The sequence below is a fragment of the Mytilus trossulus genome, chromosome 7, assembly GCF_036588685.1.
Source record: "Mytilus trossulus isolate FHL-02 chromosome 7, PNRI_Mtr1.1.1.hap1, whole genome shotgun sequence".
NCBI lineage: Eukaryota > Metazoa > Mollusca > Bivalvia > Mytilida > Mytilidae > Mytilus > Mytilus trossulus.
Genome location: NC_086379.1, coordinates 22,053,215 through 22,076,604, shown reverse-complemented (window position 1 = coordinate 22,076,604; position 23,390 = coordinate 22,053,215). Strand labels below are relative to the sequence as shown.

At 31.1% G+C, this 23,390-nt stretch overlaps 1 protein-coding gene across 1 annotated transcript in view; it reads left to right on the top strand.

Annotated features, from left to right (window-relative positions):
- The first annotated feature begins 3,274 nt into the window (after nucleotides 1-3,274).
- LOC134726252 (protein qui-1-like) overlaps nucleotides 3,275-23,390 on the top strand; it is a 60,484-nt gene continuing 40,368 nt past the window's right edge. The window contains exons 1-7 of the mRNA XM_063590652.1: nucleotides 3,275-3,346; nucleotides 11,570-11,717; nucleotides 14,822-15,024; nucleotides 18,202-18,301; nucleotides 19,734-19,836; nucleotides 20,484-20,632; nucleotides 21,794-21,868. Of these exons, the coding sequence (XP_063446722.1) occupies nucleotides 11,600-11,717; nucleotides 14,822-15,024; nucleotides 18,202-18,301; nucleotides 19,734-19,836; nucleotides 20,484-20,632; nucleotides 21,794-21,868 (748 nt within the window). The 5' untranslated portion in view covers nucleotides 3,275-3,346; nucleotides 11,570-11,599. The remainder of the gene's footprint in view (nucleotides 3,347-11,569; nucleotides 11,718-14,821; nucleotides 15,025-18,201; nucleotides 18,302-19,733; nucleotides 19,837-20,483; nucleotides 20,633-21,793; nucleotides 21,869-23,390) is intronic.

The following is a 23,390-nucleotide window of genomic DNA, read 5'->3' as shown; positions in this document are numbered from 1 at the left end:
GACCAGGACAAATACAGATATACTGTGTAACATATATTCAGAATGATAAAATCATTATTTGTATTTGTTCGATATTATTTGGCTCCTTGACAAGTTACGGGGTATGGCACCTTGCATAAAGGATGTTTATAATAAAATAAAATCAATATTAAAAAATCAATATTCTTGGCCTTGTTTTTGTAGGAATACCTGTTCAAGGTATGAAAATAGATGATGTGACGTATTTTCATGTACTATAATTAGCATCTATCGGGCTATTTAAAACATGATTTACCTATCTTATCGAATGAAACAAATTGCCGGCAAATTGGCTCTACCTCTTTATTTTTATTATGCCCCACCTACGATAGTAGAGGGGCATTATGTTTTCTGGTCTGTGCGTCCGTTCGTCTGTCTGTTCGTTCGTCCGTCTGTCCGTCCGTCCTTCCGTCCGTCCGTCCGTCGTACCGTTCGTCCGTCCGTCCTTCCTTCCGTCCGTCTGTTTGTTCGTCCGTCTGTCCCGCTTCAGGTTAAAGTTTTTGGTCAAGGTAGTTTTTGATGAAGTTGACGTCCAATCAACTTGAAACTTAGTACATATGTTCCTTATGATATGATCGTTCTTATTTTAAAGCCAAATTAAACTTTTGACCTCAATTTCACGGTTCACTGAACATAGAAAACGAAAGTGCATGTTTCAGGTTAAAATTTTTGGTCAAGGTAGTTTTTGATGAAGTTGAAGTCCAATCAACTTGAAACTTAGTACACATGTTCCCTATGATATTATCTTTCTAATTCTAATGCCTAATTATATTTTTTATCCAATTTTATGGTCCATTAAACATGGAAAACGATAGTGCGAGTGGAACATCCGTGTACTTTGGACACATTCTTGGGTTTTTTTTATATCCTGTATCATTTTGCTATAAGATAAGATAAGATAAGATAAGAATTTTATTAATCTAATCAAGAACCCATAAATGGCATCATTTTACAACACAATATGATTGGAAAAAGCAAAACAGAGTATAACGTTATGGACAGTATCAGAGCCTAACACAACATGTATTTTAATGCTAGTATATATACTCAAAATTTTTAGCAAAAGAACATAAGAATACGGGAAAATAAAATATTACTATGAATAAGTTTCACTTTTTAAATTTACTAAGAACTAACCAGTAGCCAACTCGATTAAATGACCTTTGTTACTTCATACAAACGTACTGAGATCACTAGAAACCGAATACCGAATTTGAGATTGCTATATTTGAAGTTGTTTACAATTTTTTCAAGGGCATCCACTTGTAAACATATATAACTATCTAATTAAGCTTTCATCCGCATTCTACTTATTAATAAACATATATCAATAACAATCATAGATTTTGGAAATACTGGTCCAACGGAAAATGTACGGATAATTGTATTTAAATGTGCTGTTGAGGAGAAATATAAGAAGGGTCTATAATTAAAGTAATGGTAATTAAACTGGGAATGGAAATGAGGAATGTGTCAAAGAGACGAGAACCCGACCAAAGCAGAAAACACCACAAGGCCACCAATTGGGACTTCACCATAGCGTTTAAAATCAAGCACCCGACGGGCTTCAGGTGGCCATTAAACAAAAATGTATATTAGTTCAGGGACACTGGACGTCACACTAAGCTCCAAAATATATAAATGAACTTAAATTAAAACTGGACAAAGTTATGCCCCCGTATTCCACTCTGAAGTAACTGTATTATAAAAGATAGTCAATGTAGGATCCTAGATATGAGATATTATATCGTGGCAATGGAACCGCTTATACAGCAAAAATGAAAAAGTTCCGTTATCTCCCAAAAGAGCAAATATTAATAAAAATCAAAACTCTGACCATATTCACACATTTAATACATGTAAGACAGCAAAGTGATACTTCTTAGGGTTCAAACTTTAGGAGTAATGCGGAATAACTATAAACCCATAATCGGACAGACAAACAGACTGACAAACGGAGGGATGGGGATAAAATAATACCCCCCTCCCCCCCCCCAATTTTAGTTAGGGGACATAGCAAAAATACCAAATTTACAAGGGCAGAGGCTATAGACTTGGGACAGGCACAAAAATGCGTCGGAGTTAAAAATAAAATAAGAAAACAACGAACTTTATCAAACATTTTAATAGAATTAGTTTCGCTCTTAAGCATCTTTTATTTATCTTCTTTGGTTATATAATATAACTGAAATGCTAGAAAGCACAAGGTATATAAAAAAGAAGATGTGCTATAATTGCCAATGTGACAACTATCCACAAAAAAACAAAATGACACAGACATTTTAAAACAACTATAGGTATCCATACGGCCTTCAACAATGAACAAAGCCCATACCGCATAGTCAGCTATAAAAGGCTGCGATAAGACAATGTAAAACAATTCAAACGAAAAAACTAACGGCCTCATTTATGTAAAAAAATTAACGAAAAACAAATATGTTACACATAAATAAACGACAACCACTGAATTACAGGCTACTCTATGTTTTCTCAGATACAACTGCTTGTTTAATTGCTCACAATTAAACATAGATTACAATGTATATAAATAACAAATCATAATACCTTAAAAATGATCAATTTCTCATGAAAAGTGTCAATAAAAGCTATTCTTGGAGCATTCGAGCTAAAAATAAAGCTTCAATTTTTAATTAACTGAATCTGATATAAAACCAATATTAACTTGTATATCAAGACGGTAATGCTTTATTAACAAGTATATTTGTCAATGAACCGGAATTATACAAGTTTGGAAAGAAAAAATGAAAACAACTAGTTATTAGAACTTTGCATACGTCCTAAGCGCTTTTTATGAATTTACCAGTTATCAGGAACGCTTAAAGACGAATTTTTGAAAGCCTTTTGATTTATTAAAAAAAAACGAAACTTTGATACTGAAATTACATAATGTTATGAAGATTGCCTGAGACAGTGCCAAATACAAATGCCCCCCCCCCCCCCCCCCTCCCCACTTTAACACACTCTTTTCGTACATTTAGCCAAATAAGCTTCAAATTGAACCATGTAAAATGTACAAAATAAATGCAATATTAATAATTTCCTTTTGATCCCATTTAAGGGAAGTTTCTCCACACCCCTCCCTACACCCAACTCTTTTATACCTCCGAAAGACAGGTATAACGCTGTCTGTAATGAAGAAGGGTCAGACTATTTACTTCCATTAAAGAAACTTATAATTAATACACCTGGTTCATATATTGATCTACTTCCATCTGTATTGTCATGTCACTATGGAAACATGACCGTCTATTACTATTTATTGAGAAACATGCATAAATGTCTTTAATATGCCTAAAGGTAAATTAAGGTAAGTTAGTCTACGTTTTATATGTTGGATGACGAGAAATTTTGTTTTACATTTAACGATAATGGTACTATGAATAGGAAATAACGAATGCATTAAATTTTAAGAATAAACGTTAATGTATTATGAAATGCTATTATTGTTTATACATGTAGATGTGTCACACATATACAGTGTATCGCAATAGAACGTAAAATCACAAAAATACTGAACTCCGAAGGACATTCAAAACGGAAAGTCCCTAATCAAATAGCAAAATCAAATGAAGATATTTTAATATTTGATTGACCTGAAAATTAGAATGCCCATCAGTGACTGCAATTCGTCGTTTTTCTTTTTGTCCGCGGTGTTGTTTGTTTTTCTTGAACTAAATCTATTTGAATTACTTCCGCAATATCTTCTGTATCTTCATTTTGGGGCCTTATATAGCTTGCTATTTGGTGTGAGTCAATGCTCCGTGTTGAAGATCGTACTAAAAATTGTTTACTTTTTACACATTGTGACTTCGATGTAGAGTTGTCCTATTGGCAATCATATACCACATCTTCTTATTTCTACTTCGAGTTCTTTAAAACGATCTTTGTAATTAAAGGACTCGATACTGTGCAATAGATTTTGTCTACTGTTCTCCGCGACATATCTAATTATACACACATGAGGCCGTTTATTGGTAGATTATTTTTTTTTAATTTTCCCTCATTTCATGGTAAAGCATACAAATTGAAGAAAATCAAATTACATTTTAAGGTATCGTGGTGTAAATAGGAAAGCGCCACATCTTAGGTTCTATCAGGGTAAATAATTTAGTGTTCATTGAGACATGTATCAATTCGATAAAAACAAATATTCTGGTCTTGCATATGACCAACACACTATTGTGAATCAAGATTGTTTCCATACCTTATAGGGTTAAATTTTAATTTGATTGATAGCCTTGAAAATCTAGATAAAAATGTTCGTGCTTTACGGGGGAAAAATAACCATACTCCCTCCCTTTTCGAAGTTAAATTGTTGCTCTCTTAAAGGGGCACTAGCTGTCAAATTCATGGTCACCAATTTGATTCAAATTCTCATATTTGATTAATAACAATGTAAAACATTTATCCAATCTATCAAACGTTTAAAATAAACAGTTTACAGAGCATGGGGTAGATGATATGTAGGTTCGTTTCGTGTGTATTTAAATCCAGATGCCATCTAATTAACTATCGATTTGACCTCAGATGACCATATAAGCGATGTAAACACAAATAAAGATATGAATAGGTTAAACCAGCACGTGCAATTGGATTTTTATAGGTCTGTTTGATTTGAATTTATAGATTAAAAATATAAGTTTCTCATTGTTTTTAACCGTATAAGAATGATTTATGTGGATCGAATTAGTAATCAAATGATTTACCGTAGTTTCACTTTCATTGTTGACATTTTTTTTTCTTTAAATAACCAGTTCACGTACAATGCATGCGTTGTCAGTCTCTAGCTAGGGTTAAATTGAAGTTCACATGAATACCGGTTAGAATGATGATGACGTATTCACTTGCAAGTGAATCAGTCAAAAATTGTGTATAATTGCTTATTTCAACAAAATTAAAGCAAATTGATTGCTAAAAGCAAATTATTATTTCATTATTCCAATTTAATTAATGATTAATCTGAAAAAAATCATACTTTATTTTTTTATATATATCGTAGCTAGTGCTCCTTTAATGTTTAAAGAGCGGTTGGTAAGATAATTGTTTTTTTACCGTTACTACGCATCAAGTATTATGATATGTAAAATTCAGGTTCTAAATGAATTAGGATCATTTGCTGCTACGTCTATTTTCCATAATTGATTTATCTTATAGCAGAATATTATAAAATAAATCTGTTTTAATGAGAGAAATCACGCGAGGAAATTGTCTCTTGATTAAACAACGACATTTAGAAAACATATCTTTCAAGTTGGAAGAGGTTGGCGAGGGAGAGTTAGGAGTTTACTATGCCCGTGACAGTAAAGTCTTGAATGTGTATGCCTGCATCTGAAAAAATCTTTGTTTAAAAAAGGATTCGTTTATTTCTGTTGACATGTCGTCTAATACTTTCCACCTAAGGAATCGTACTAGTTAGAGAAAACCCAAATGGAAGAATTTAATTGACAGACTGATAAAATACGACTCTTCCTTGAAAGAAAAAAACTCATCATAGATACAAGGGTGTCTTCCTCGAATGCCAACATTTTATATGTTATCTATTCCTTGAATGCCAACAAAAATATTTCAATAGATGTTTATATAAGAACAATAGGTGTTTTTTTAACTATTTAAATGATTTTATAAGTATTAAATTGTAAAACTTAATAAGAGAACTTGACGAAATTGCAACAGTTTATCACTTTTTGATAAGAAAATATAGAAGATTTTGGGGTTGAAAGTATCATGAATTCTATAGAGTTTAAGAAAACAAAAATATTTTTATTTATTTTTATTAAAAATAAATATTTTGTGAATGAAATTATTTCTTAACATAAGACATATTTAAAAAAAAATAAAGAAATTCTAGTTAAATACAATTATTTCAAACTAAAAAAAGGATATTAGAGATTTATCTAAATCTATATCATATTGAATATTTCATTAGTAAATTTAAACTTTATTAACTTTTTTTATTGAACAATCATTAATAAAATTTTACACTTGTAATAGACTGTTTAATGAAAATGGCTTGTATAAAATATTCAACAATATTCACATATGACGATTTGTAGTGCTTTTTTCAATCTGTTTATATGTTTACTTATGTTATATGTATTGTCTTCTGTGTTCTCTGTCTGCAAACAAATAACATATTATTCAAAAAGTTCTTCCTTTTTATGCTATGAAAAAAGTATGAGAATATACAAAGTTTGGAGAAATCAAATCAAATAGAATAGGAGAAAATTACAGCACACAAAACTATAGAAATATTGATAAAAGCATCATAGTCCACAGACTTTAAGTGATGCAACAATTTCAAAGTTATTGGTTCAAGCAGTTACAGCAAAAAATGAATTTTCAACATTTTTTACAAACATGAAATACAATGTGATTTTAACTACCTGGAATTTACCTTTCTGTTCAATTAGAATGATTGTTTTGAAAAGCATCCACTTTTGTTGTGATAACTTCTTGCGCCTATTCCTTGAATGCCAACATAAATCTACAGGTAAATTGTCGGTAGATCAAAGGATGTTGGCATTCAAGTAATAAACCGATACAAGTACTAAAGTTGTATATGGGAAACACATATTTCGGCCACAAAAGACTAATTAGTGACGCTCGAATAAAAAAGTTCAAAAGGTACATAAAACGGGATTAGAAGAGCACCAAGAACCAATAACCCCCAAAGGGTTTTCCAAATATAGCTTTGAGATCTATTCCTAGGGTAGCAATTCCATGGTATTTCGAAAAATGCAATATATGTTTATATATATTGTAAAACAGTTATTTAGATTATTAAGGAGAGAGATAATTTCCATCGCAGTTTCAAGAAATATCTGAAGAGACTTTATGTGGTATGAATCTAAGGTCTACACAATTGTATTGTCTACAGTCAACATAATATGGCCGTGATAATACTAAATGGTCAAAGGACAAGATCACCGTTAATTTTCCTTCTTAGAACTTTTTGCTATAAACAAGTTGAATACATGTAAAAGATGAAAAAAAGAAAAGAAAAAGACAAGTTTTTGGTAAAATTTAGCCGTAGTTTCATTATGTTTGAACGGAAAATCTACAACCAAGATTTATTTAAGAATTGAATACTTCTTTTTGTAACTTCATTGGGGTGTTAAAGCGTTGACCGAAGTACATTTTGTATGAAGTGCGAAAGCGCTTCGTTCTAAAAATGTGCGCACGGTCAACGCTTTTACAACCCTATGAAGTTACAAAAAGAAGCATTCAATACTTATAATTACATTTTTCATCTAGAATCATGAAAAGACGATTTTTATCTTTTTTGTTTTTGTTTAATTAACATGTGCACTTTATTGGCGGACCTCATGTTAGTATTGTTTTATTTTGTAATGCAATTGCTTAAGGAATAACGATCGAGTGATGTGCAGTTAGCCAATCAGAATAGCGTATTATAATGAAACATACATCTAATGTAATTATTTATCTATATTGTTCATATAAGGTATTCAATAGTTGTAACGCTAAGGGTGCGGACACATGCGGATCACGCATGAAAGATTACCCCTGGTCTTTAGGGGGAATCTTTGCTCAGTATTTGGTTTTTTATGTTGTTTTTTGTTTACTATTATTTGTCTTTTCATCGTTTTTTTACTTCACGTTTGAATGTCTCTTCGATATTATTTGCCTATTTTTCAAGAAATGCCGAAAATGGCCATATCTCAATAACTGTTATTTAGTCGAATAGTTTTCCCCATTAGAATCCGAGACATGTGACATTGACATCGGTCACGTCATCCTAACAGATTATATGGGATTTATATGCTTATCACACCACATCTTCCTATATCTAATTATCACTTTATCCGATTTGTTTAGATGAGTGGTATAAATACGTGTTGCTAGACTGATAGTACGATTTCCTACTTACACTTTGTTCCAGATCCTGGTCAGAGGTATAGGTGAATACGTACTGATAATAGTATTTCCTACTAACAATACGTTCCAGGTCCTGGTCACTGGTATAGGTGAATACGTACTGATAATACGATTTCATACTGAACAATTATATATTATTGAGAAGAGGTTTATCTCGATTAGTACTCAACTGGGGGGGGGGGGGTTAATAAATAAGAAATGTGTTTTTTTACGTTAGTTTATGTAGCTCCTTCAAATACAGATAAATTCTAAAGACATTTCAACCTGTTTATCTAAGCTCGCTTCAGTTTGCTGCAACTTATATTCTAGGAAATTATGCCTAGGAAATTACAACGTATGCCTAGGAAATTATATTATTAAAGGTTTAGAAATAAGATCCAGATGTAAACAAAATATATGAAGTAATATAATATTTTATTGTGATAAGATTTAATATAATAGTTTTATAAACCACATGTTGTGTTAGGCTCTGATCCTGTCCATAACGTTATAGTATGGTATTAGTTTTCTGTTTTGCTTTTTCCAATCATATTGTGTTGTAAAGTGATGCCCTTTATGGGTTCTTGATTATATTAATAAAATTCTTATCTTATCTTATTCTATTCTTATGGAGCTACCATTTGATTTTTATGGGGGAGGGGGGCTATAGGATGAAATTTGAAAAAATAGGCAAGACAGGACTTTTGAGTAAAACAAGAGGCTCTCAAGAGCCTGAATCGCTCACCTTATTTTTTTTTGGTTAAATCTCTCATCAATGATTATTTTGGCTTTTCAATTTATTTAAATGTTCTTTGAATCGTCCTATTTTCTTCAAAAGCAAAAAAAATCATTTTCTCCTATGTTCTATGTTACCTATAGGAGCTATGTTTCTTGACATACAAGGAAATAAAATATAAAATTTATACTAGATACTCTGATAATCATTTAGCCTTAGTTTGGCTGAAATTGATACAGCAGTTTCAAAGGAGAAGATTTTTTTAAAGTAAGTCAACATGATGAACAAATTGTGAAAAAAGTCTTTAAAGAGCAATAACTCCTTAAAGGGTCAATTGACAATTTTGATCAAATTCACTTATTTGTAGATCTTACTTTGCTTAACATTTTTGCTATGAACAGTTTATCTGTATCTATAATAATATTCAAGATAATAACCAAAAACTGCAAAATTTCTTTAAAATCATCAATTCAGAGGCATTATACCTGAAAAACCAGTTACCCAATTCCGCTGAAAATATCAGAACAGGTTGACCTTGACCTAATAAATACTTTAACTTCTTGTCTTATTTGAGTTTTCGAGATATAAGCCAAAAACTGCATTTTACCCTGTGTTCTATTTTAGCCATGACGGCCATGTTTTTTGACGAAATAGAAAATAAAACACAAACTTTATATTGTACACCCTACTGATCATTCAGTTGAAGTTTGGTTGAATTTGGTTGAGTAGTTTTAGAGGAGAAGATTTTTTAAAGTTAGCAAATATGATGAACAAATTGTGAAAAATTGTCATTAAAGGACAATAACCCCTTAAGGGATCAATTGACAAAAAAATGGCAGGACGACAATTTAGGTAAAAAAAGTCAGCATAAACTAAAAAAAAAAAAAAGGCAGGTCCGAACAGAGTGAAAAATAAAGAGGCAGGTTAGAGATTACAGCTAAAAAAATGCAGGACAAAATTTTTAATCCTAGCCCGCCCCCTCCCCCCCCCCCCTAAAAATCGAATGGTAGCTCCCTTAGCTATAAAACCGACCGTTTAATCCACCGTTTTCTACATAAGAAAATACCTGTACCAAGTCAGGAATATAACTTTCCGTTTTGAATTTTAATCGGCGTTTGGTATTTTTGGTATTTTACTTTTTTTAAACTGTTAGAAGAAATCATATTACAATTGTATATCAGCTTTGTATTATAATCGAATTTGTATATTTACCAGATAATTGTTATATATATAGTATCTTTGATATTAAAAAGTAGAAAACTATTAAAAAAAAAAAAAAAAAAAAAAAAAAATACTTTCCCATTGATTAGTGGTTCATTAACGTCCATTGTAGCTTCAAACACTCATATTCAAGACGATACCATATTCATGAGATTAAAATAAACCCTGCCTTATGTACTAGCTATTATAGACAAACATGCTTATACTTAATTTAGTCAGTTAATTTTGTTCGATAACACATACTGTAGCAGTCATCAGGAAGATAGAGATCTCTCTATTTTGACACATGAGGGGGGTAGGATCCTTATCGGGGCTCCGGGATCGGGTGTTTTTAAGCTCGGGATTTCGAGATTGACCCTTTCGTGATTCGGGATTTCTTTTTTTCGAATTTCGGGACCTCGGGATTTCTATTATTTAAGCCCGGGATTTCGAGATCAGAACCCCTCCTATCCCCCCTCACACATTATCATAATTTTGAATCATCTTGATATGCTCCTGAATGCCACATGTTTGGTGATCTTCAGCAGACTAATGTATCTTACCTACTATAAGATTGCTTCTTACCTAAAAAGAAAAGGGGGACGGGATTCTTAAGTGTTCTTAAACGTTTTGGTGTAGGATTAGACTTGTTCACCTGAAAAGAATTTTAACTCAAAACAGCAATGAATGCTTAAATTCTATCAAAAATTAAAAAAAAAAAAAAAAAATCAATACTCAGTCTGGATAAGTCATTCAGATCTTTAAAACTAAAAGATTTTATACAGAATGTTACAGTAATTTGAATTTAAAGCAATTAAAAGTAATCACTAGCTAGTAGTGTAGAAAATTATTTTTTTCAAAATATACAAACAAACTATCATCGATAAAGTAACTGTCAGCTTGTCTCGTTCTCATGCATACTCTGTTTTAATTGTAAAATTGTTTGTGTTTCTGGTCTCATTAAAATGGAAGATAAACGTGATAAATGATCGCGTTTACGTTATTTAATCATATTGATATAAGGCTGTATTTGTAGTCATCGAATAGATTATGGAATGTCCATATGGCAATTAATTCCTTTTTGCTATTTAGTTTATGTGTAATGTATGATTGTTAAATATTTTAATACTTCGAGATGTCAGAGGAAATGTTCTGTTTCATGATTCATAGTTATGCACATTTTATCTCTTTATTTCATTTTCTTCATTAGTAGAATTCGTTAAATGTCTACATTAATCAATCTTTTATTTGTTGGTGTTTTATTTAACATTATTTCTCTCATAAAATAATTTTGAAAAGATCCGTTCTTGTTTCCATGTTTCCATGTTTCTATGCTTATGGAAGCATTGACATCTTATGTTACTTTCTTTTAAAGTGTTAATAAAGAAGCATAATTAGGTAAACGCCGACGTCGCAGAAGACACCCATTGACTTGCCGGTATCGCAAATCGGCGGTTTTATAGCAGCTTGGACTATTCAGAAATTATTTTTATATTTTTTCTGTAAATATGAAGAAATAACGACAACATTTTTTATGTTATTTCGAATATACAGAAAAAACGTTTCAGTCATTCCTTATAATTTGATTTTAAATTCGATTTTACAAAATAATGTTTATGAGGTGATAAACCATTGCAAAACAGCGTCAGCCAATCAGAAGTCGTGTTTAATCAAAATGTAATTATTTACGTATAACACAATACTCGGTTTTTATTTCAGAAGTCCAAAGACTAATACCATGAAGACAAAATGTCGTTAAAAAGTGATACTAGTGATTTGACTGACATTATTCTCTCTGGAAAACTATCAGAAATACCACCTCTGCCAAAAAGAACTTTGAAGATATACTTATGTTCAAACCGATCAGGTAGAAAATTTTTATGAATAATTATTTCCATTTGATGCCTCGAGTTTGTATAAATGTATATCGTGTTTGTGTGTCTCTATAAAAACCAAAATAAACTTCACACACATACACTCACATTTTTGAAGATATACTTATGTTCAAACCGATCAGGTAAAAAACATATTTAAGGTGGTACCTAACACTTTAACTAAAATTAATTTGGCTCGTTTAATTTTCATAAAATTTTGACAAAGTATTTACTTTGACTCTTTGACAAATGTAGAAAAATTTCAAAATATTTGAACCAACTGTTTTATCAGAAAATTTACACTGGTTATATAGCAGTTTGACAAACTCTTATTTTGATCATTGAGAAGCTTAATATTCCTTTAACAACACAACGTAATTAAAACGTTTAGCTGATTTTACAGAGTTATCTCCCTGTAGTGTTAGGTACCACCTTAAAAAAAATAATTAAACTCTGTAATGTATATGAAAAATTATTTCCATTTGATGCCTCGAGTTTGTATAAATGTATATCGTGTTTGTGTGTCTCTTTAAAACACCAAAATAAACTTCACACACATACACTCACATTTAATACTGCAGAAAGTTTTGTTCTTTGTGAATTGAAATTTGTTCGTGGGTGACATTTTGTTATTTTTTGGCGTTCCCATTGAAAGTCAATAAACAAAAAGCGCTCGAACATTACTGTGAGCCATCGACTTTGAAATTAGATCATATATCGCATATAATTGTACGAGTCTATCCAAACCCAGACACAGGCCCTACAGATATCTTTAATGTGATGTTAATTGCAGTTTGAATTTTATATTATGATAATCTTTACTCTACATATGAGGGTGTAGGTTGGGTTGGCAGAAAAAGAATGATTAAAGCATTGAAAAAATAGGCGGTGTTGAAATAAAGAGAATAAAGACTGAGAATGGACACAATTCGTTCTTATGTTGTACTGTTATACCACTGTCCCAGGTTAGGAGGAGGGCGATAAAGAACCGTTTTATGAAAAGGGAGGACAACATTATCTAAAATGGAGTAGATTGTGGTTAAAATTAAACAAATGTTTTCTGGGTGTTAAGATTCAACTTGTTTAGTCTTATTGGATGAATGTTTATTGTTTATCTTTTTGTCTCAAATGTAAGTCTACCTCTTTAAATAAAATGCGAGCAATGTGAGAAAATGGTTTTAGAATGATAATGGGATATCATTATTGATGTAGTCCAAGTAATATGTCTGTCGTAAATGAAATTATGCCATTCAAGGAAGTTATACGGAAGTCAACGTTAAGTATGTTCAATCAGTTAAAAGTATCCGAAAATCATTTGATTAATACAATTTTGAGTAACGATTTATTGTAAGAGAGTATGGTACAATGAGTTATCTTAAAATTGTCATCTATAATTGAAATAAATACTATAAATATTTTGTTATGCTGTGTTACGGGCCCATTGGTGACCTTGTTTTTCTTCCCTGACAGCTCCCCCTTTTCCATTTTCAATTTTCATTTTGAGTCTGAAATAAAGATTATCTAATTCTTATCTTTATATATCTAAGACAAGAACCAAATTATACGATGTCCTATTCAAAACTGATTTGATAAAAAATAAAATAAATCTCTAACAAAGTCAAGAAATGTTGACTACCGGCCATTGAAAAATGGCAATTACTGAACAGAGGCCAACAGTTAGTCCTTCAAAAGTGTTGAATTAGAGCGGATTCAAATGATATAAAACATAGTTATAACTACATGTAATATAAGGACAACTTCATCTTTCTTTTATTAATTATATTTATATTTAGCCTCCTAACAAATAGAATATATTTTCCTTTTACCGTAGACAAATTCTGTTTTAATTAAGGAGCATTGCAACAAGAGTTTTTTCTTTCTTATTTTAATAAGCTTTCGGTCTGTACAGTCGTAAGCACATTATCCCCTTCATTACGTTAGAAAGGATAATGAAATGACTTAAATTATAAATATAAGAATTATATTGAAGAAATAAATCATCAACACGACAAAAGACAATATTGACAAATTTAATATACTCGGGAGAAAAAAAACACATCCGTGTTCATCGTCTTGGCAACATATATCCGATCATAATATTTCTTAGTTAACATAATCGACCAGAATAAAGAGTTATGGTGATCATATTAGTACTGTTTTATCCTTTAAAGAGATTAAAATAGATACTTCCATGTAGTAATAATTTAATGCCTGTTATCCTGACATTGTATACTGTAAAATGTGTCCAGCAAACTAATCAAAGTGGCATCTTTGGTCAAATATGGATATATATCACTTTGTCATCGTTTTTGTAATACTTTAATTTCCTTGGAGTTATACTATATGGCAATTCTTTATTGTATAACTATTTTTGCAAAAGTTTCTTACGGTATAAATCACATCTATCATAGGAATCTATCAATAAACCTTTTTTATTAATATTAATTCACACGATAAGGATTATGTTCATTTTAAGTCAGATTGGAACTTTACCTACATAAAGGTATAAATAAACTCGGCATAGATACCAGACAGTGGAACGACGGAGACAGATGAATTCATCAAAATCTAGTTTAAAGAGTCGACGTAGACAGATGAATTCTAGTTCACAAGATGAAAAAAAAATTAATCCAGAACCAGTTCGAAACATTTCAATCTCAAACATTTCGAGTAAAATTAGTATTAAAGTGTCCTTCACAAACAAAATAGTTGCCCACTAGGTGATAATGAAGAAGATTCATAAAAATCGAAACCATTGTTAAGGATTAGTTATTTAATATATTAACCTGCTCTTTTTTATATTCTTAAAAAGGGGGTTTATTTGGTTTCCAGCCCCTGCTGGCATAAAAAATACGGTAGGTAAAAATGTGAACTAATGTATTGGGGGGGGGGGGGGGCACAGGTTTACAAAGACTATGTAAAGAAACATACCTTTAACGATGTTTTACAAACAAATAATCCTGAAATATTAAAGATAAATAGCAGACATGAAAGACGAGTGAATGTAAGGAGTAAAAAAATTTGGGTTTTTTTTGGTAAATAAAGCACCTATTGTATACAGTCAGATGGTTACATAAGTCGATTTATATTTTGCTAGATTTTGAATTAGAGCGTTATCATCTTTGGCGTGATGCCTTGCCCGCTCTACAACAAGAATGTGTACAGCATGGATTGGACGTGGTTTGGATGGATGTTCATTATGGAAGTGAAATTGACCACGTGCAGGACGCCTACAGGTTCCAAGAGCATTTAGAAGAAATAAAGAAATGTCATCAGCAATCAGTTGGTCCTTTCTTTGTGGTAATATAATCAATTTATTTATTTAAATGACTGTGTTTTTCTTTCTCTTCCTATTTTTTGCAGGAGTCATTTTTTTGAAGTCAAATCTCCGTTTAAGAAATTTAATCTGAATGATTTTTGTTTTTCACTTTTAGTACACCAAAAAGAGAATATTGTTATGCCGTTCGTTAAATATCCATAGTTTTAATATTCATAACATTGTTGGTTTACATGTAGCTTTTAAAAATATTGTGTAGAATTGATCATATTCTAACATATCCGATATCATTTGTGAAACGGTCAACATCCAATTGACCTTATAGTGTTATAATATGAAAAACAATATTTGAGTAACAGTGTCGAATGGAAAAATGCTTTTACGCTTTTCGCGAAAATAAAATTTCCGGACTCAGAATGTTGTGTCATGTGCACTATTAAGTGTTCATAGTATCACATACTAACTGCAACAAACTCAAGGACATACCACCCTAGCGTTCACCATAATATCAAAATCATACATAATAATCTCGCAACATTAGACTATGTAACTTGATCATAACCAGATATATAAGCATGACCCGGACAACCAACCAAGATGGCCACCATGCCTAAAAATAGAACATAGGGGTAAAATATAGATTTTGGCGTATGTCCCTGAAACTATATAGAGCAAATCTGACATGGAGTAGAATTGTTTATCAGGTCAAAAACTATTTTACCTGAAATTTTCAGATGAAACGAACATCCGTTGTTAGGTTGCTGCCCTAAATTGGTAATATTAAAAACATTTTGCAGCTTTTGGTTATTATCTTGAATATAACTATAGATAGGGATAAACTAAAAAAAAACAGCAATAATGTACAGCCGAGTAAGACCTAAAAATAAGTCATGATGACCAAAATGGTCAATTGACTCCATAAAGAGTCATTTCCTTTTAAAGTAATTTTTTAACAATTTTCATAAATTTTGTAAATTTTTACAAAATATTTTCCACTGTTACTACCGGGGAAAGTTCATTATAGATAAAGATAATTGTAAGCAGCAAGAATCTTCAGTAAAGTAAGATCTACAAACAAATCACCATCACCAAAACACAATTTTGTCATGAATCAATCTGTGTCCTTTGTTTAATATGTACATAGAGCAATGTGAGCGACACAGGCTCTTTATACCCACCAGTTTTAACATTATTATTGATCTCCTTTTTTATGTCATGAAATTAAGGAAATTGACGAAGCTAACTAAATATAGTAAATATTTTGATATGACGTCTTATTAACGCGTCGTTAACACCCGGATGGCTTGATTTATTATGATACATAGTTATAAAGGCTTTGAGAAGGTTGAAATGTCAAGTTTTTCGACATTTTTTGTCCAGTGCATTACTTCATAATTTTAACCTGATCGTTTGAATATTGAATTATGTTTCAATGATGATGATGCGTCGAGTGTGTTATGGAAGCAACCTTTTAACTTCAAAAGTTGAAAAGCGCAAAAACATTTTTTTCGACGCTATTAATCAAATATTGTTTTTTCCAAATTTTAACACTATAAGATATGGGGAATATTGAAATACTTTTTTATTGTCTTGACCAAAATAATTTTATTCATCATTTTTTTAAGGAAAAAACCATAACCTCATTTTCGAAGTCGTTCCTTTGACGTCATTGATTGTCTATACATCCATCCCACGGTCGGTCAATGTTTTAATGATGTTAAAGTTTTTCAACAAAAAGCGCTAAAAATATACGTGACGCATGTAGTCACTACAAATGTTCCTAACTGAATCACGTCATAGTACTAACACCACGTGACACCGTCACTACCTGATATAAATAAACGTGATAGAACAGAACATCACACAACAGAGTCACTAAACTTGATATATAAAACAATGTAGTATGCGTCATAGCATATACCACATATAGTTATTGAACTCCAACTGCAGATAATAATTATTACAAATCATCCCATAATTAACTAACAGTTTGTATTGGCTGCCGTAGTGACAACTAATTATCCATATGCGTACATTAATTTACATCAGTCTGTAGAATTCACGTTTTGCTAAATGCGATATACATTAACCTCGAACTCTCTCTTTGTTCCATAATTAACAATTATTCTTAGTACAGTTAAACTGTATCTTGCAAAGAGGAATATCATATGAGTGGTGTAAATCGGATGTTGACTCTATATTTTTTTTACTTTTATGTTTTTATCACAAACTTTCTCATGAACAAATGTATCAAAATCAAAGATCTAAATCGTGTTTCGTCTATAATTCAAATAAAAGAGAAAAAATCTATGAAATATGATATGGCACTGCGTACTTTTGTACTCAAAGGGCGGATCACATAGAATAACAAATTCACCACACAGTTATATATCAAATAGGGAGATGTTTTTCTAAAGGATGTTATTTGAATTTCAATACTTTGTTATTCAAAAGCGTTATCGGATTTCAATGGTTACTAATTGTACGCACGTATATGCAACTATTCTTTAAAACCAAGAAAACATTAATGATTGGAGTTGTTACAGAGTGACGCCTCTTGGTTTTACCTCAGATGTGATTATACATGATATAAATAAGAAGATGTAGTATAAGTGCCAAATGAGAAAACTCTCCATCCAAGTTACAATCTAATAAAAGTTAACAACTATTGGTCAACGTACGGCTGTCACAACGGAGCATTGGATCACATCGAATAGCAAGATGCAAAGAGGAAAACCAATATTCTAATCTATATAAAAAAAAGACAAACGAATAACACTATTTTACCACACTAACAAACGAAAACTACTGATCAGGCTCCTGACATAGGAAATGTGCATACAAATGCAGTTGGTTTAAACGCTTTAAAGTATTGTCTTCCTTTCGTTAACCATTTCGATTAATTACTGAGGACAGGGGACTCTTAAAATATTTACTTTTATTGTGTATATTGATGATCTTGTTGTTATTTTTTATTTTCATTTTGTTATGTTGTGTCACATACTATAAATGTGAAGTTTTATGGCAATAAAGATTTGAATTGAATTAATGATAACATAATCACCAAACTATAAATCTGGATGAGATTCATAAAATAGAAAATATAATGCAGATAAATAAGAATTGAAAAAATAGGAAAAAGATTAAGAAAATTATCTATAAAAATACAGAAATATATGTTTTTTTTCTTTTCATTTTAGTGTTTGATAGGAAATAAATACGGAGATTGTCCGTTGCCGATTTATTTAGATGAGCAAGATTTCCAAGATATCAGAAAAGAGACATTAGCATGCGGTAAAGGTAAACAAAAAATAATGAAATGAACAATTACACTGTACGAGTTAAAATTTGAAAACACGGTATCTGAATGAACATAGGTTCGTATCTTTTCGTTAAACGTTACGACAGAAATTTTTATCTACTATAAGATTTAAAAAATCAACAAATCTTCTTGGAAGTCATAAGAATGATTTATGGTTTATAATATTTCAAAGGGTTCTATTTCAGAAAAATTCCATTTGATACCTGTAGCATGTGTTTGACTGATTGACTTATTGATGTTTTATCTTTTTTCATTCCCATCATATACATTATATTAACACCCACTATGCTGTTTTAAGAAAATGTCATTGACCAATGTATTTCTATGGTATAAATAATATTGCAAAGTCATTGGCTTATTCTATATTTTCAAGTAAGTTAGGTGAATTTGAATTTAATAATAATTCTGACAATTTAAACTCCTTTTTTATTTGACAAGAGACTATATTCATCTAATAAAAGTAAAAAATAGTGTTGATAACCTTAAATTTAGAGCACCAATATGATTAAGGTTTTTTTTTAATGACTCTACTGCTAACGTTATTCTCATCCCGTTGCAAGCTGTTGTAGAAACTCAATATGTAAAATATCGAATTGCATATTCTGTCAAGGCACTAACAACAAAAAAGATACACGGTACAGATCTGAAGGTAATATCAGTTACTGACACTAAGACAATAATAACTTATTAGAAAAAAAATCATGTATTGATATATTTACAAACAAACAAACAAACAAACAAATGATTTATTAGAGTCTCACCTCTTTAAAACATTTGACATACAACACAATATAATATTAAAAATTAATAATAGAGCCACTCTAAAAAGAGTTATGAGAGACTGTAAAAACACAGATTAAAATACATTTATATTACATCTATTACATATATCAATAAATCTTTAGCATAAAACACCTTACTATGAAAACAATTTTACAAAAGAAAACAAACAACATTATAAACACTTATTACGAATATAAAATACACTTTCTCTTAATTAGTACTTCATGGCAGATTCTGGCTGTAAAATAACAAACTCTAGCATCATCACACATAAATAAAAACTTTACATTTGGCTCGCCAATTCCTTGATTTTAAGCATCCGGGAACACTCGCTTGTGCACTTAAATGGGCTTAATTAGTTTAGAGAGACTGTTGTGAATACTGTAAACCAACTTATTTTCGCGGATACTTTATTTCGCGTTTTACCCTTTCTTGACCACTTCGCGGCTATTTTATTTTGCGATTTTCTGATTTATTTGATGGGGTTTAATAAGGAAAGATTCAAGATTCACATATTCGCGACGATTTATATTCGCGTTATTTTTCTACTCGCGAAAGTCGCGAAAATAAATCACTCGCGAAAATAAGTTGGTTTACAGTAGTTGAAAGAGATTTTTTTCACTCCAGAAACGACATTATTAGATGACTGGTACACCAGAGATGGTAATTCAGTCCCTACATTGTATACACTTCGACCAATTAGAGAAAAATATCCAAACTACGAGTTCAGGTAATGAATTACGTCCAATTTACCGTAGAGTAGTAACTAGAGCTAGGATATATAATTATTTTCGACAAATTAGAAAACTTATCGACACAACGGTTTCATGCAGAAAGTAAAATAACAAAAATACCGAACACGGAGGAAAATTCAAAACCGGAAGTCCGTTATCAAATGGCAAAATCAAAAGCTCAAACACATCAAACGAATTGATTACATCAATATAACATTTCAACTGTAATTATAAATGTCGTGAATGATATTAGATCAATTGTAAAAAAAACTTGTTCTTGTCATTCAACATCCGAATAACCTTAGAGCTGATACTGACCGAGGGCTGATAAGAGAAAGTAAAGAGTTTACTGTATTAATCAGTTTGAAACTTTGAAGAAATGCATTTTTTTTTGTATCATTTGTTTTGCATTATTCAAAAGATATTTTCCTGTTTCTCAAATTTGTCTTAAGCCAACCTACATTTTCACTAGAGACATACAATAGAGGTGTATTTTCAGGTATCTGTCGATTGACTCCGAACTGCCGGAACTCCGTGATGCTTTCCGTTACTTTCATTTAGCACATCCTCACATTTTTAGTACTCATTGTCACATTTGCTAATTTTGTTTTCTTATATTAATCTTTTGCATTTTAATTTCAAGACCTAAAATGAAATTGAAAGATCATCAGACAGCTGTAGAAAATTGGACAACTACGTACAAGGAACTGCTGAACCTGATTCAACAAGGAGCCAAAAAAGCCTTCAACAACGTTGAAAACATCGAAAAACAGCAAAAGTTTGATAATTCAGGTATCATGAATGAAAATTAAGAATGGATATAAGAAGAGGTGACATCATGAAATTATATTTGTCGATTTTAACTTAATTTGACATTTAAGTTTTTTTTATCAACAAATTTATCAAATATGGAAAAAGGTAATCATAGACCTTTTCGACGCTCTGATTCAATTTTCAATACGACTAAATTTCAATTATTTTTTGCATCATTCCATAAATCTGCAAATAATTGAAAGACCATTCCTCAAAATGATATTAACGCAGGGGTTACATGGATATATATTCAATTTTTATGTACGGGCAATAAAGGAAGTACGCAACTAATTCATGGCCCCATTGCTTTCTATGTTAAATTCCCCAATTTCAAGCAGGCACAGGTATTTGTTAAAATTCAAATAAAGTGACAATTATTACATGTCAAAGCAACACATTATGGTGTCCTATACTGACCAAATCAACATACCTTTAATTGCTTATAAGAAAGAACTGGTTCCCGCAATTTCGGATGTCCCAAAAAATGTAAAAAAAAATGTTCACCAGTAGCTCAGCTTTCATTTGATACTAAAAATACATATATATTCTGCATAGTTACATGAAGTTTATAAGTAACACTCATGCGTAGGAACTAGTTTGTGTAAAATATGTACTACTTTCTGGTATGGACTTTCTGGCTGGCCAAAATTAGTGCAGTTACACCTAAACAGTTAGATGGTCGATTGCGCTTTGTTTTTGTTGACGTTTGTTTCTGTTTGTCAGCTTATATTTAGGCTATGGTGTTAACTGACTAATGAAAGCTAATTAAAGCATTTATTTTATATAAACATTAGAACATATGATTAAAACGCCAGTGAAATTATCTTGGTAGAATGGCATGGCCTCATCAAATATACCTTTGTCATCACATGAGACAAACATTATTTTGTAAATATATAAGGAAAATGTAATATGATTGCAGACTACTCCCCACAAGATACCAAATGACACAGCAAATTACTATAGATTGCCATACGTCCTTCAACAATGAGCTAAACCAATACTGCATAGGCAACAACAAAAGACTCCGAAATGACAAATTGAAGGTAAAAAAATTCAAACGCATAACTTTTGTTCAAAACAATGAATGAAAAACAGCTTCCCTTCGAAGCCCTTTGAAATTTTTTTTTTCTCAAACAGGTTTGGAGGCAGAAATAACAGAAGCACTTAGTTTGTCACCAAAGGACTGTATATTTTTAGAGAGAAATATTGAAAGTTAGTCATTAATATGTTTGTAGATTTATGTCTTTTTGATATATATATAAAAGACAATATATCCATTTAATACAGGAATTTTATATTTTTTTATAAATGGGAAATATAACACAGTATGGAATGTTTTACCGTACTTTTGACATTTTTACCTAGTATGTCTGCTATTTTTGCTCGAACATTGTCAATATAATGGAATTTTAAGCTTCTTTCATACACGTGAGAAATTTAGCTAAACCATGGCCAGGTTTGATCCACCATTCCTACAAAAGGAAAAACTGTACCAAGTTAATATATGACAGTTGTTTTCCATACGTTTGATATGTTTGAGCTTTTGATTTTGCCACTTAATAAGGGACTTTCCGTTTAGAATTTTCCTTGGCGTTTGATATATTTTTTTTATTATTTTTTTGCTCACATCTAAATGTTTTTTGTATTTTAAGGAAATGCTGTTTGTGATATTGATTAACTGCCCATGTGTTTTACTAAATAGAAAACAAACGAAAGACTTTAACAAACCCTACGAAAACTGACAGATAATTCAGGTGCACCGGAAGGGTGAGCTAATCATTTTTTAAAGTGACTGTCGCAATTTTGCTCATCTATAGTACATTTTTGGTCATAAGTCTAATTCGGTAATGTCACATTTGAAGAATAGAGTCCGGGATTGTGGAACTTTTGAGTCAATAGCTTTCTTGTTAGCATCAACCCTTTATCAAGACCATTATTGTAGATAATAGCTCAAGAATATCGTATTAACTGGATTAACTCTATACGTGCTTATTGATGTTGCTACAATCAGAAGGAAAGTTCATAATTATGAATATGTATGAACTAAAAAAACTACCAAAATAAGTGTATCCGTTACATATTTAAGGATCTTAACTTTTGCCACGGCATAACACTTTCTGGTCAGGCCGAGTATATTGAAATACCGGATAATTCAAAAACAAATAATCCAATAATTAGTTTACAAAATGCATAATTCAAATATTCATTGGCACATTACTTTGAAATTTACACATCACAAATGGATTTCATTGCATTCCGCATCAAAATAAGCAACAGTGTCTAATACTGTGCACACCAAAGAAAAACGACACACGCATAGTGTCCAAAACCAAGTAACAGTCTGAGCGGACAGAAATACATACAGTTGAATAGTTATGTAACACAACTTTCTATAAATCTATAAGTTCTCCAAAAATCGGCGTAAAACTGCCATGAATAATAAAATCCTATTTAACTTTTCATAAAGTATAGTTCCTTTCTCACCTTCAATTATTAAAAAACTAAAACAGACGGCTTTTATATACCAATAATCTCCAAATATTCTGCAATTGATCTAAATAATCTCCTAATATTCTCCAACTGACATAAAAAATATCCAAATATTCTCCAACTGACATAAATAATCTCCAAATATTCTGCAATTGATCTAAATAATTTCCAAATATTCTCCAACTGACATACATAATCTCCAAATATTCAACAATTCTTTGTTTACAAAAATATAAACATATAA